Genomic DNA, 13,306 nt, shown 5'->3' with positions numbered 1-13,306 from the left:
TGAGCGTTTTACATGTTTATAGTCCAGCGGTTGTTCAGACATCGTTGTACTTTGGGTTCCTTTAGGGATTTGAAAAAAAACCTCTAAGGCAGCTCATGGAAGCCAATCTCTCAGCATGGACGCCTTGTTTCCCCACCACGAGCTTTCATGATGTCTTTATTCATTTCTCTTTGAGCAAAGATTCTGTTTTCCAGTCCCTATGGCAAGAAAGTCGCTGTCACCACCCACTCCTCGGTGTCCGTTGTTTACTGGCCACTAACCACTCCCAGGTGTACTGAGCTGCAAAACTACGAAGGTCCAGTGCTGGGGTTGGGGCTTAGTGGCAAAGAGGCTCCCTGGCATGTATGAGGCCCTCGGATGGATCCTCGGCACCACACACACAAACTCACAGGCACACCTACCTGCACACAGACGTAGTCACTTTATAAACCTGTCCGAGGGGCTCACGGATCCAGTCATTTGTGGCTGGTCAGGTGGGCCCTCAGAGTGCATGGCTGCTTGCTCTTTCTTTCTGAGGAAGCTGGGCAGCCAGGCTAAAATATTCCTGAAGTCACCAATGCCTCACTGCACAGGAGACACTGGTCCTGGGACACAGGCATCCACATCGAATTAGCATGTATTTATTATACTTAATGATGATTTTAATATAATATTTTCACACATGCATATAAAGTATTTTGATCATCTCTGTATCTTACTACACTCCTAATGCAGTGTAATTCTTCCTCTTCTTTCACTGTCATGTCTTTTGTCATGGGTGGCTCAGTGAGTTTTTTTAGAGCTGCTTACAGGACCATGGCGGGAGGGGTTGCTTACAGAATCCAGGCATCTTACCAGGAGCTGTATCATTGAAGAACACTGTTTCTTTTAATTGTGTAAAATACACATAACAAAATTCATCACTAGGAACATTTCACACACGTGTCGCCTCAACCCCCACCATCCGTCTCTAGAACACTCATCGCCATGGAAACTCTGCATTCCCTCATCATTGCCCCCACCTCTCACTCCTGCAAACTTGCAATGTGCCTTTTGTGTCTGTGGGTTCGATGCCTCTGGCGCCTCCGGACAGGGAACCACGTACGTACTATGCGACTTTTGTGTCTGGCTTCTTTCGTTTAGGGTGTGGTCTTCAAATTTTGTCAGTATCGCAGCACGTATCAGAACTTGATTCCCTTTCATGGCCGAGCAATGCTTCTCTGTACGGCCATACCACGTGTTTCTGCTGCCAACACCTGGTAGACATTTGTGTTTTCATTTCTAGACTTTTGTGACTAGGGCTACTACGGAACTTTTGCCTTCTTAAAAAAATGTTTTATTTCCCTATTACCTTGCATGTAATAGCTACATATTTTATTTGAGATGTAGAGGGGCCTTTCATGCACCCATGCATTTCCTTATGATCAAATCAGGCTGATTAATGTACTTATCACTTTAATGTTAACATTAATCTCTTTTGTAGCAAGAATGTTCATAGTATTCTCTGTATGCTTCCCTTTCTTTCAGTGGTGATATGAGTAAATTTATTGGTTATATGTTATTTATAGGCATTTGCATATTTGTTTGTTTGTTTTCTTATACGAGGACTTGACTTTCCCAGTGCTCTGGACACCACTGAGCAAGAACTCTGTTGTTTAGCCATGTACCTAGTGCTTGAATTTTTCTTTTGAGACAGTGACTCATGTCGCCTATGCTAGCCTCCTGGAGCTCACTAAATAGTAGAGACTGACTTTGAACTCATGATTTTTTCTGCCTCTATCTCCTACGCAGAGTGCTGGGCTTACAGGTTTGTGTCCCAGTCCTAGGCTTGGCTCTGCATTCTTAAGAAGCTAGCTTTATTTTACTTTGTAGTCAAAACCTAGTTTAGGTGATGAAGTCTTCACAGCATACAGGGCCAGAGCTGAAGTGAAGGCGGGTGGCAGTCTTGGCCCTGCCGCCTCCCTGTGCTGTGTGTGAGCTCACGGGCATTTACCTTTACCCTTCAGCCTCTGCTTCCCATTGCCCAACAGGGAACAACGGCAGAGTCCAGTTAGAGTGTGTCGATTTGTGGTAGGCTTAAGTGTGCCTTGGGCAAAACTCACACAGCGAACTTCTTGCAATCTGTAGAGCCTATGATAAGTTTGAATCATACCAAATACAAGGCATCTGGTTGTTTCAGAGATGGGTACTGGGACAAGCTGAACCCCAGGTTCTCAAAACACCTTTTTTTTTTTTTTTTTTTTTTTTTTTTTAGAATATGCTTAAGGCAGTCAGTGCGACCCAGAAACAGGTGGACCTGGTGAAACTCCATGAGCAAGCCAAGAGGAACCTGGAGGAAGAGATCCAAAACTACAAGGATGAGGCCCAGAAGCAGAGGAAGATCATCTTTCAGTTGGAAAAGGAACGGGACCGGTACATCAACGAGGCCAGTGAGCTCACCCAGAAGGTAAGCTGCCCCACCGCACCCGTGCCACCTGAGTGAGCAGCGGGGCCAGCTGTTCTCAGCTGGTGGTGGGATGCTTTGTACAACTGTTTGCCTGTGGTCTGCACGCAGACTGAGGACTTGCCACAGAGCTGCCTCCGGGCTCGACTGTGGCATGGACCATACTCCTGCTCTCTCTCCTTTCGTTCCCGCCCTCTGTCCCCTCTTCCCCATTGCCTTGCTGTGCAGCACCCCGATTTGTCAACATCATGCTTCTGACATCGTCTTAGGGCTCTATTGTTGTGAAGAGACACCATGAACATGGCAACTCTTATAAAGAAAAACACTGAATAGGGGCTGGCTTACAGCTTCAGACATGTTGTGTGCAGGCAGGCATGGTGCTGGAGGAGGAGCTGAGAGTTCTACGTCTTGATCCACAGGAAGCAAAAGGAGGCTGTTTGACACATTGGTCTCACCTTGAACCTAGGAGACCTCAAAGCCCACCCCAACAGTGACGCACTTCCTCCAACAAGGCCACGCCTCCTAATAGTACCACTCCCTATGGGCCAAGCATTTAAACACTTGAGTCCTTGGGGGCATTTATCGAAGCCCCACTTCGCCACCAACTGGGGGAAACTGAGGTGGGACGTGAATCCTGTGGCTGGCTGGCTGGTGACCCTGTAGACTTTCTCTGAGGGCAACCTTCCAGGCTGGAACTGATAGTTACCAGCAATAGCTTCCACTGATGGTGGCAAGCTGGGGCTAGGGCTGATGGCTCCTAGCTGGGGCTTCCACTGATGGTAGCAAGTGTCTAAAAAAGAAAGGGAAAGGAGAGAGAAGAACACACACACACACACACACACACACACACACACACACACACACACACACACACACGACAATGAAGTAAGACAGACTCCAGCAGGTAGGTTTCAACAAGCTGTTTCTTCTTCCTTTTATTATTATCTTATTTTCATCCTTATCTTTATTCTTATCTGTTTCTTCTTCTTCTTCTTCTTCTTCTTCTTCTTCTTCTTCTTCTTCTTCTTCTTCTTCTTCCTCTTCCTCTTCTTCTCCTTCTCCTTCTTTTTCTTCTTCTTTCTTCTTGTTGTTTCTGTTTCTTATCCTTTTCCTCTCACAGTTTATATACCCCGACAAAGTCTTTCAAGCAGTAAAAAAATCACAATGTGTTTACATTGTATTTCTCTATAAATAAACGATTACAATGGATATACTTAAGAAAAGCGTGTTCCACGATACCTTCACATGACCGTGTTTTACATATTATGAGTAAGGAACAAACATGAATAACAAGTTTTTTCTGAGAACCCGCAGATATTTGTACACAAGCTACTTGTCACATAGTAACAGAATTATAAGCCAGCCAGGGAATTTCTCAGCCAGCTTTTCTTTACTGGCAGCTGCAATTTGCGGGTACAAAGAAGGACTCAATTACTGTAAGAAGTAATCTTATGAAGATCTTAAAGGAATCACAAATCTAAACTCCTATATAAAAATAATCAGCCATGTCTATTTTAAATCCTAAAGGTGCTCATCTACTCATTAATATGTTTTATTAAATCATATCAGGAGGGCAGAAAAACAGAATAAGGAAATCATTCGTCATCTCAGTCACCAGCCCAGCTTGAAAGAGTCACGTCAGCCAGTGCTGCTATGGGCCATTTTTCTTGCTTTGTCAACCTCAAAAAGTCCCTTAGCTTTACTAATAAGAGTGTACTTTCTCTTAACTTCAATTGTCCCTTAAGATGTCCTGCATCATGCATCAGGGCCAACAGCAAAAACATCTTTACCTAACCTTGTTGAGCAATCTATTTTTCCAAATTCTTTCTCAGGGTAGTAATCATTGTTAGCAATCTATATCTATAGGTTGTTTTCAGAGATGGTGGTTGAATCATTAATCTGCTCCAGCAGCAACGCCTGAAAGAGATCAAGCATTGTTATTGCGTATGCCTATGATACTGCCCAGTGAGGGGCTGGAAACCCCTTTATAGCACTCACACAATTCACATATTAAAGGGATTATAAGGACCGCAAAGGTAACAAGCAGAGCTGTGCTGCATAACAGCATGAAGTCCTCAGGACACACAGTTCTCAGGGTTATGCCTCGCTGAGACACACCCATCGTGTGTTTGCTAACAGGTGGGCTGCAGTCCATGGGTTCTAGAGCTGTTTTGCTGTTCCTTCTGCAGGGACCCCAGCAGGCATTCCCATTGAAGCCACCACAGACATCAGCATTTTTCAACCCTGTATTCTCACCACATGTCTGTCTGTGATGCTTTTGTCTCCTCAGAACACAGAAGCCTAACATGTTAGGAGAAAGACACCTAATGAGCCGATGTCAAACTAAGTCCTTGCACCCCTCTGTCACATCTTCAAAGAGAGTTTTTATTTCAGAGGAAAGGCGGGGGGGGGGCTATAATTCCACCGCTGGGGGAAACACACTTTGGGTAGCTGGCTTCTAGATCTCTCCTTGTAAACCATGTATAGGATCAGAGATTTGGGCTTTATTTTCTTAGCACCTAGATAAGGCCAGTTAAACAGTGGCTATCTGCAGTGCATTCTTAAATTATTTGCCTTTACAATGCCTCTTTGCTCAGGATTTTTTTTTTGACTCCAGGTATATAGAAATATAAATATGTAAACTAAACATTGACTGATAATAAATCATAAGTGTATTTCAAACCACTTCTTTGGTATACGCATGATGATCTCATTTCTTAAAGGCGAAGGCCAATCTGCACGCTGATGCGATGGATGTACTTGCTTAGTTTAACATAAAGAATGACAGCTTGGATGAATATTTAATATTTAATAAAGCACCCTTAATGTTTTCAGAGTTGATTGCTACTTTGATTTTCATAATTGTGAAATCTGGTGCTGCCACTTCACATAAATATGTCGCAGATCATGGCAGAAATATGTGTAGGGTCATTTCAGAAGTTTCTGGAAACTGTCCTAATCCTAAGTCAAAAATTCATATAGTGATTATTTTCAATGGAATTCAGGTCAGCAACTCAAACAGCAATTAACAAAACAAAACAAAACAAAACACAACCCAAATGTTCTAACACTACAATTCACAGATTTATTGATACTTACGTGCAGAGGAGTGATAGTAGGAAAGAGTGTCTTTGTTTTCCATAATTAAAAGCATTAGGTTTCTGTAAGAGTAGAAAAGTTTGTGTGCACAACAAAAACACCGCCATCTGTGACATATAACAGAGCTAAGGAGCTCCAAGCAGTGTTCACTGGAGCTGTGTGCTATGACACACATAGTGTGGAGTGCAAGAGGTAGCAAGTCACACTGGAAGCACTTGGGGTTCCTTGTGCTATTGATTTCTAATTAAGTTTTTAAATATTTATTTTATGTGTGTGTTTTGTCTGCATGGATGTGTGTGTACCATGTGTGTGCTTGGTGACTGAGGAGGTCGGGAGAGAGCATTGGATCCACTCGAACTGGAATTCTGGATGTTTGTGAGCCACCAGGTACATGCTGGCAACTGAACCTGGGTCTTCTGCAAGAGCCACAAGTGTTTTAAACCACCGAGCCATTGCTCCAGGCTCCAGGGCCCCCTCTAATTAGTTTTCGGTTATTGTACTTTCAGGAACCTTCTAGGGTATTGTTTTGGCCCCCTCCCCTCTGTCTCTGACTTTCATATGGGTTTTACAAGAGCATCTGGATCAGAGGCTGGGGGATGGGGTGGGAGCTCAGATGGGGTGCTATGATGCTAAGAAGAGAGCTTGGGGAAACCACTCATTTAATTACCCCCCCCCCCCACCGCCCGCCAGCAAAATGTTGCCTTCCAAGCAATGTTAACCTGGTTTCCCGCTTGTCAGTCAAATCCACTGTGAATTCTACAGTGCTGACCAATGCAGATGAGTGTTCAAGTTTTGTCGTATTGTTTTTTGCCTAAGTGAACTCTCAGAAATGATGAAGGGACAGCCACCAGCACTTGGTTTGTAGACACAGAGAGGGAAGCAAACCCTGGAAACATGTAGCTGAGATTTACAGGGGCAGGTTGAATATACCGGTGTAGCGCTGCAGCCAGCCCTGGCAGTCCCCAAAGGGGGCTCACACTCCTCAGCTGGAGTCTTTGGAGGAAAGCACAAATGGTTGGCTGGTCTGCCTACCCTGCAAGGATGCATTGCTAGTTCAGAGGAGGGAACTGCACAGCGTAGGTGCCGTGTTAGCTTTTGTGTTCATCTGTCTGCCCTACAGCAAATAACCCCTGCATGTCCCGCAGCAGCAGAGATCTGTTCTCGTGTGAACTCCCCGTTGAGGGTCAGCCTTAGCCCTGCATCCCATCTCTGGACTCTCCTCTCACTAGACCTCTGGGATTCTCTCCAGTGTCAGCTGACTAGGGTGGGGCGGGGCTTTCCCACTCAGACTGCACTCCATACCGGACATCCTGGATGCGCCTAAGGGAGGCCCTGTGGGGGTGACTCAGTGCATGGTATTGAATGTGAGAAATCAAGTACTGCAACTTCTTTCTCTGTCTCTGCTCCAGACTCTCCTCATCATCAAACTTGATCAGAACTAAATCTTAAGAATTCTTCTGTGGCTTTTAAAAACATTTTTATTTTTAAGTCTTTGTTTGAGACAGGGTCTTACTGTACGGCTGGGATGGTCTCAGGATCCCTGTACCTCAGCCCCCCCGGGGTGTTGGGTCACAGATGCACATCACATGTTCCTCCCTGTGACTTTATTGTTTCCTGTCTTGCTTGGCTGTCACTTGTCATCTCCTTGGGATAATTCTTTCTAATGGTTTTCCCATGAAGACCGTGTAGCACAGGAAGAAAATTTAGAGTCATAAGGATCGAAGCGGTTTTAGGCTAAGCAGGTACTAACTAACTCAGGGATGCCAGCAGCCCAGGACCCAGGCTGCCATGCTATAAAGGGAGGGGGTTGGTATCCTGGTGCTCAAGGCTTCCACATAGCACAACATCTGGGACTATCTGACCTGTGGGGTGGAGTCCAAGTTCTTTGTTCTCTCTGGAAAGTTATTTTGTCTCTTTGGTGTATGGAAAACTCCTCCTCATCCACTAAGAGTCCAAACGCTTGGTCAAAGCTTCCCTTTGGGAGAGACGTTCACTTCCGACTTCCCTGGGTTTGTTGCTGTCTGTAGAATGTACTTTGGAACCTCTAGTATAATTATTGGCTTATTTGTTTTCTCTGCTTTATAGAGGGCTCATAGGGGGCCAATGACTTTACCTCACTCGTTTCTTTACTTCCAACCCTCTGGCACACAGTGGGCACTAAGCAAGTTTTAAATGGGTACATGGTGAAAGTGTAAAACAACAACAACAAAAACCTGCTACTACAGTTTCTATATAGGGTGGTATGTTTTTCTTGACTCCCCTGAAAAGGAAGAATATTGGTGTTGAGATTTGCTGTCAGCTGTTTTTCACAGTTTCTAGTGTTTGAAGTGGTAGAGTTACACAATATCCCACCTAAGCAATTTCAGTATAAGCTCTTAACAATTATATATATATATATATATATAACCAATGAGAATCTTTCTATCTTTCAACATTTGTGGACAAATAACATAACACACCCTCATTTCCACAAACGCAAAGCAGCTCTCTCTGTTTGTTAGGCATTAGGGACTAACACCCAGTGTTAGAGAAAAGGGCGTGAAATGGATGTTGCCACTCACTAAAGCGAGTATGTGCATGGTCCGGAGTATCATCTTGATTAAAGCATTTCTGTTGTATAAACCAAAGCTAAGGAAAAATAAGGATTAGAAAGAGTTTTATAGGTGCATGTTCTTCATGATATAATTTAGAATATTGAAAAGCAGAACCCAGTAGCTTGAAAGATTAAACAAATGTGTTGTGCTTCTCTGATAAAACATTAAGTAGCTGTTGTAATAATTGTATGTAAATATTAAAAATGGGAAGCATGCTTGTCACATGACTGTACGAAAGAATTTTGCAAATAGTTTAACTCCATTTTTATCTGTATGCATAAAAAAAGAGTCAGAGGCATTTATTTTGAGGATGGTTGTGAGGATTAAATGAAATAACTCTTTTAAAGTTTAGAAAAATACAACAAGATGAGAACCGTATAAATGATAAACAAGTATACATATCCATTTGACAAATAATCTTAGAGCTTTTCTTCAAAGTGGGATTTGAGTGGCACTATTCTCAATATATGTCCAGAGGTTTCAGAGAAGAGACTAAGATAGACGAAAATTTTTAAAGCCAATAGAGGTGAATTTAAAAAGATCTAGATGGAACCAGGGGTGGTGGCACACACCTGTAATCCCAGCACTCGGGGAGGCAGAGGCAGGTTGATATCCATGAGTTCGAGGCTAGCCTGGTCTACAATGTGAGTCTAGGACAGCCAGGACTACACAGAGAAATCCTGTCTCAAAAAAACCAACCCACCAACCAACCAAACCTAGATCTCCACTCATAGGTCCTTAAATTTTCTTCATTAAATGACCCGAGAGGAGCTGGGAAGTCACTTGGCATCTCTCCCCACTTCTCTCCCATGGCTGTCACCGAAGACCCTGTCAGCATCACTCCAAGCATTAGCTGGGGATAGGGAGGAAGCCAAACAAGCAGGAGGAATGCCATCTAAAGTGCTTACAGGGGCTGAGAATGCTTACAGTCTCCATCTGGAGGTTGGAGGCCCAGGAAAGCTAGGGTGCACGTCAGTGTGCACTTGAAGGTCCCAAACCAGGGGGCTGAGGATGGAAAGCCCAGTGCAAGCTTCTTTCAAAGAGCACAAAAAGGGCACATCTGTTGCCAGGTTCCTGCTAGTGGAAACACAGTTCATGTTTGGTTCAATTACCTGATACTCCTATGAAAGATACAGTTGTATCAGTCGGAATATAGGGACATAGGAAAAGTTGCAGGGATTGGGAGGAGGTTGGGTGCAGACAGCAGGGGGAGGAGGGCGGAGAGACTGTGACTAGGACAGACAATGCCAAGCAAGTCAATAGAGGAAGACAGAGATAGAAGCCAACCTAACAGCCAATGCTGTGCATCTGCTACCAGAGCACTGGGGTTGCCAAGACAAGAAAACCCCTGGACACTTTCTGGCTCTCCAGTCAAGTTGAATCAATAATCTTCATGTTCAGTGAGAGACCATGATTCAAAAATTAAGGTGGAGAAACTGTTGAAGAAGACATCAGAGCCAACCTCTTTCCTCCATGAGCATATGCCTATGTTTCTGCATACACATGTGCATACAAACAAATAATATTAAAATACCTTTCCCTTCCCTTAAGGACCAACACAATTCCATTTTCGTTAAAGTGCCTCATTAAAAGTGATAGTTACTTTTTGAGAACTCAGTCCCCCGCCCCCCTGAGTTCTTAAGGAGTCCTGGGTTATTCTACATAGTTGTCCTGTTTGCCTCAATGTACCTATTGACTTCTTCAGGACACACATCACTAAGTTTTGAAGTTTTCCTGAGTTATTTGCTAAGCAGGTGCTCACTTACATACCAGGTGCTCACTTACATACCAGGTGCTTATTTACTTACCAGGTGCTCAGTTGTTTACCAGGTGCTCACTTACTTACCAGGTGCTCACATACTTACCAGGTGCTCACATACTTACCAGGTGCTCACATACTTACCAGGTGCTCACATACTTACCAGGTGCTCACATACTTACCAGGTGCTCACTTACCAGGTGCTCACTTACTTACCAGGTGCTCACTTGCTTACCAGGTGCTCACTTACTTACCAGGTGCTCACTTACTTACCAAGTGTTCATTTACTTACCAGGTGCTCACTTACTTACCAGGTGCTCACTTACATACCAGGTGTTCACTTACTTACCAGGTGCTCACTTACTTACCAAGTGTTCATTTACTTACCAGGTGCTCACTTACTTACCAGGTGCTCACTTACATACCAGGTGCTCACTTACATACCAGGTGCTCACTTACTTACCAAGTGTTCATTTACTTACCAGGTGCTTACTTACTTACCAGGTGCTCACTTACTTACCAGGTGTTCACTTACTTACCAGGTGCTCACTTACCAGGTGCTTACATACTTACCAGGTGCTTACATACTTACCAGGTGCTCACTTGCTTACCAGGTGCTCACTTACTTATTAGGTGCTCACTTACTTACCAGGTGCTCAGTTGTTTACCAGGTGCTCACTTACTTATCAGGTGCTCACTTACTTACCAGGTGCTCACTTACTTACCAGGTGCTCAGTTGTTTACCAGGTGCTCACTTACTTACCAGGTGCTCACTTACTTACCAGGTGCTCAGTTGTTTACCAGGTGCTCACTTACTTACCAGGTGCTCACTTACTTACCAGGTGCTCACTTACTTACCAGGTGCTCACTTACCAGGTGCTCACTTACTTACCAGGTGCTCACTTACTTACCAGGTGCTCACTTACTTACCAGGTGCTCACTTACTTACCAGGTGCTCACTTACTTACCAGGTGCTCACTTACTTACCAGGTGCTTACATACTTACCAGGTGCTCACTTACTTACCAGGTGCTCACTTACTTACCAGGTGCTCACTTACTTACCAGGTGCTCACTTACTTACCAGATGCTCACATACTTTTTGAAATGATGAATGAAAAGCACAATAGGAAATTCATATGAGCAAGTGAAAAACTGACTTTTAAGTGTCTAGATTGAATTATTCTCCAGTAGTGTATTTATAATACTTAACACTAGGGGTCTGTACTCCTTTAAAAGTTGTATAAAACATGCCACTCTCATGGGTGATCAGATCTGAATTTTCTTCAACACTTGGAGCTCTGAGTGACATCTGTATTAACCTCCTCTTCCTTCTGGCCTGCAAACCCAACATTAATATGTGTCCTCTGGTTCTTTCAGGTTTAGAGAAAGGAAGGCAGAGTCTCAGATTCTGAAAGCCCTATGGTATATTTTGTTCATTTAACTTGACATTTGCAATGACAAAGAAGATCCCCTGCCATTCCAGAATTGGATAACTCAGCACCCCAACCCATTGTTAATACATTTATCTCCACCAAAATTTATCCTAAAGTGTTCCATGATATACGGGCAGACATTTCAGTGACATTCACAAATAAGCACTCATTTCTTACTCTTAAGCCTGCAGTGGACTGAGACTGTGGTGGACTGGTACAACCTGGGGTTGTTTGCGTATGACTCTGGCATGTGGGTTTGGCTCAGGTGGGAACCACATGCTTATCATCTTTTAATTAATATGTTCTCCACATGATAGAAGACATTGGTCATGCAAGCTCACTTTCCTCTCTGCTCAATTACTACCCTGACTTGTCTTTGGTTATAACAAATCACACAGCAGAGTCCACCTACACCCCCCCCACACATGTGAGCACACATACACACACACACACACACACACACACACTCACACACACACACACACTCACACACACAAGCTTCTAAGAATTTGTGGGACAAGCGGGGGAAGGGTTATTTGAAGACCCCTTAGATGATCCACTCTGGGCTTTCATCACTTGTTATCCTCATTTTTATTCTCATATCTGGAGGAAGAGACAATCCCTGTTGTCCACACATACATGTATGAGCAAAGGTACTCCTGCACAAGTATTACATGCACACACCATGCACGCACACTCACACCATTCAAATAAAAATATTGTTCATGAAATAGATATTTTCATAATGAAATAACTCTTCTTTTTAAATACTAATTTGTATTTTATATAGAGAGTTTTAAATTAGGTAGAGCCCCAAGGAAGATATGGAGAAGACACACAAATTATAAGCTTTCTATGTGACAGTGAAAGAAGTGGACTGTGTATCACTCCTTTCTCACAGAATAGGATTTAATTTCCATAAAAATCAAACTGATTTGTTAAGTACTTGTATTAGATACACAAGACACGAAATAATCCATCCTAATAATGGGTTAGCATTTATTTAATGATTCCTGCTATGTGCTAGGCACTTACAGGATGTATATTCTCTCACCGAAATCAAAACAGTTATATCTCTCTAAACTGACATAGAGAATAAAATAAGCAAGTAGGAAAAATGATGACAATTTTGCCCTGGCTGAGCACACAGGTCTCTTTTCTTTTCTTTCTTTCTTTCTTTTTTTTTTAAAGATTTATTACATATATAGTGTTATGCCTGGATGTACACCTGCACACCAGAAAAGGGAACCAGATCTCATTATAGATGGCTATGAGCCACCATGTGGGTGGCTGGGAATTGAAGTCAGGTCCTCTGGAAGAGCAGATGGTGCTCTTAACCACTGAGCCATCTCTCCAGCCCCCTCTTTTGTTTTCAAACAGAATTTCCCAGCTTCATTACGAAGGTAACAGTGATGTTAGCCAGAGACACTGAGGCAGAGTTGACTGTACTGATGTCTCATTTTGTCCATAGGCAGAGGCTTCCTAAGCCAATGGCCTATAGACCTCAGGTGGCCTCAGTCCATGTGATGTGTTTGTTGGTGCTGCAGTTTCCCAGCCTCTTCTATGGATTTTTATTTCACTCTTGTTTCTGTTGGCAGATTGCTTGAACAGAAAGAGAAACAATAGGAGGAGGTTACGAACACAGACTCTACCCCTATTCTGTGCAGTAAGCGTTTTCTGGGCTCCTCTGAAGGGGCCTGCACATGCTGGCAGCTCTGACTCTCTGGCTGTAATAAAACTTACAAGACTTGAATGTGGTTGATGTCAGGACTCAGTTTGGGGCATGTGAAAGTGTAATCAACTAGCTAAGCTACAGCCTCACAGCTGCCCCACTGGCTTCTCTGATACCTTTTTAACAGGGACCGGCTTGGTGATGAGGATTTGGACTGATGAGTAGCATCCCAGCACATTTAATACACTTGGGGGTTATGAACTTCTGCAGGACATTGGTTTGAATGCTTTGTGTCTGAATAGATGGAGTCTCAATGTTTAGACATA

General features: G+C 43.5%; 1 protein-coding gene across 1 annotated transcript in view; it reads left to right on the top strand.

The window, feature by feature from the left end:
- Positions 1 to 13,306, top strand: part of CFAP58 (cilia and flagella associated protein 58) — a 98,484-nt gene that overhangs the window by 21,798 nt on the left and 63,380 nt on the right. Inside the window, exon 9 of the mRNA XM_084773025.1 lies at positions 2,234 to 2,425. Within this exon, the coding sequence (XP_084629151.1) occupies positions 2,234 to 2,425 (192 nt within the window). The remainder of the gene's footprint in view (positions 1 to 2,233; positions 2,426 to 13,306) is intronic.

This window comes from Acomys minous (assembly GCF_964271855.1).
Source record: "Acomys minous genome assembly, chromosome: 2".
Classification (NCBI taxonomy): Eukaryota; Metazoa; Chordata; class Mammalia; order Rodentia; family Muridae; genus Acomys; species Acomys minous.
The sequence above is the reverse complement of the archived record's forward strand: the minus strand, read 5'-3'. Positions and strand labels throughout refer to the sequence as shown.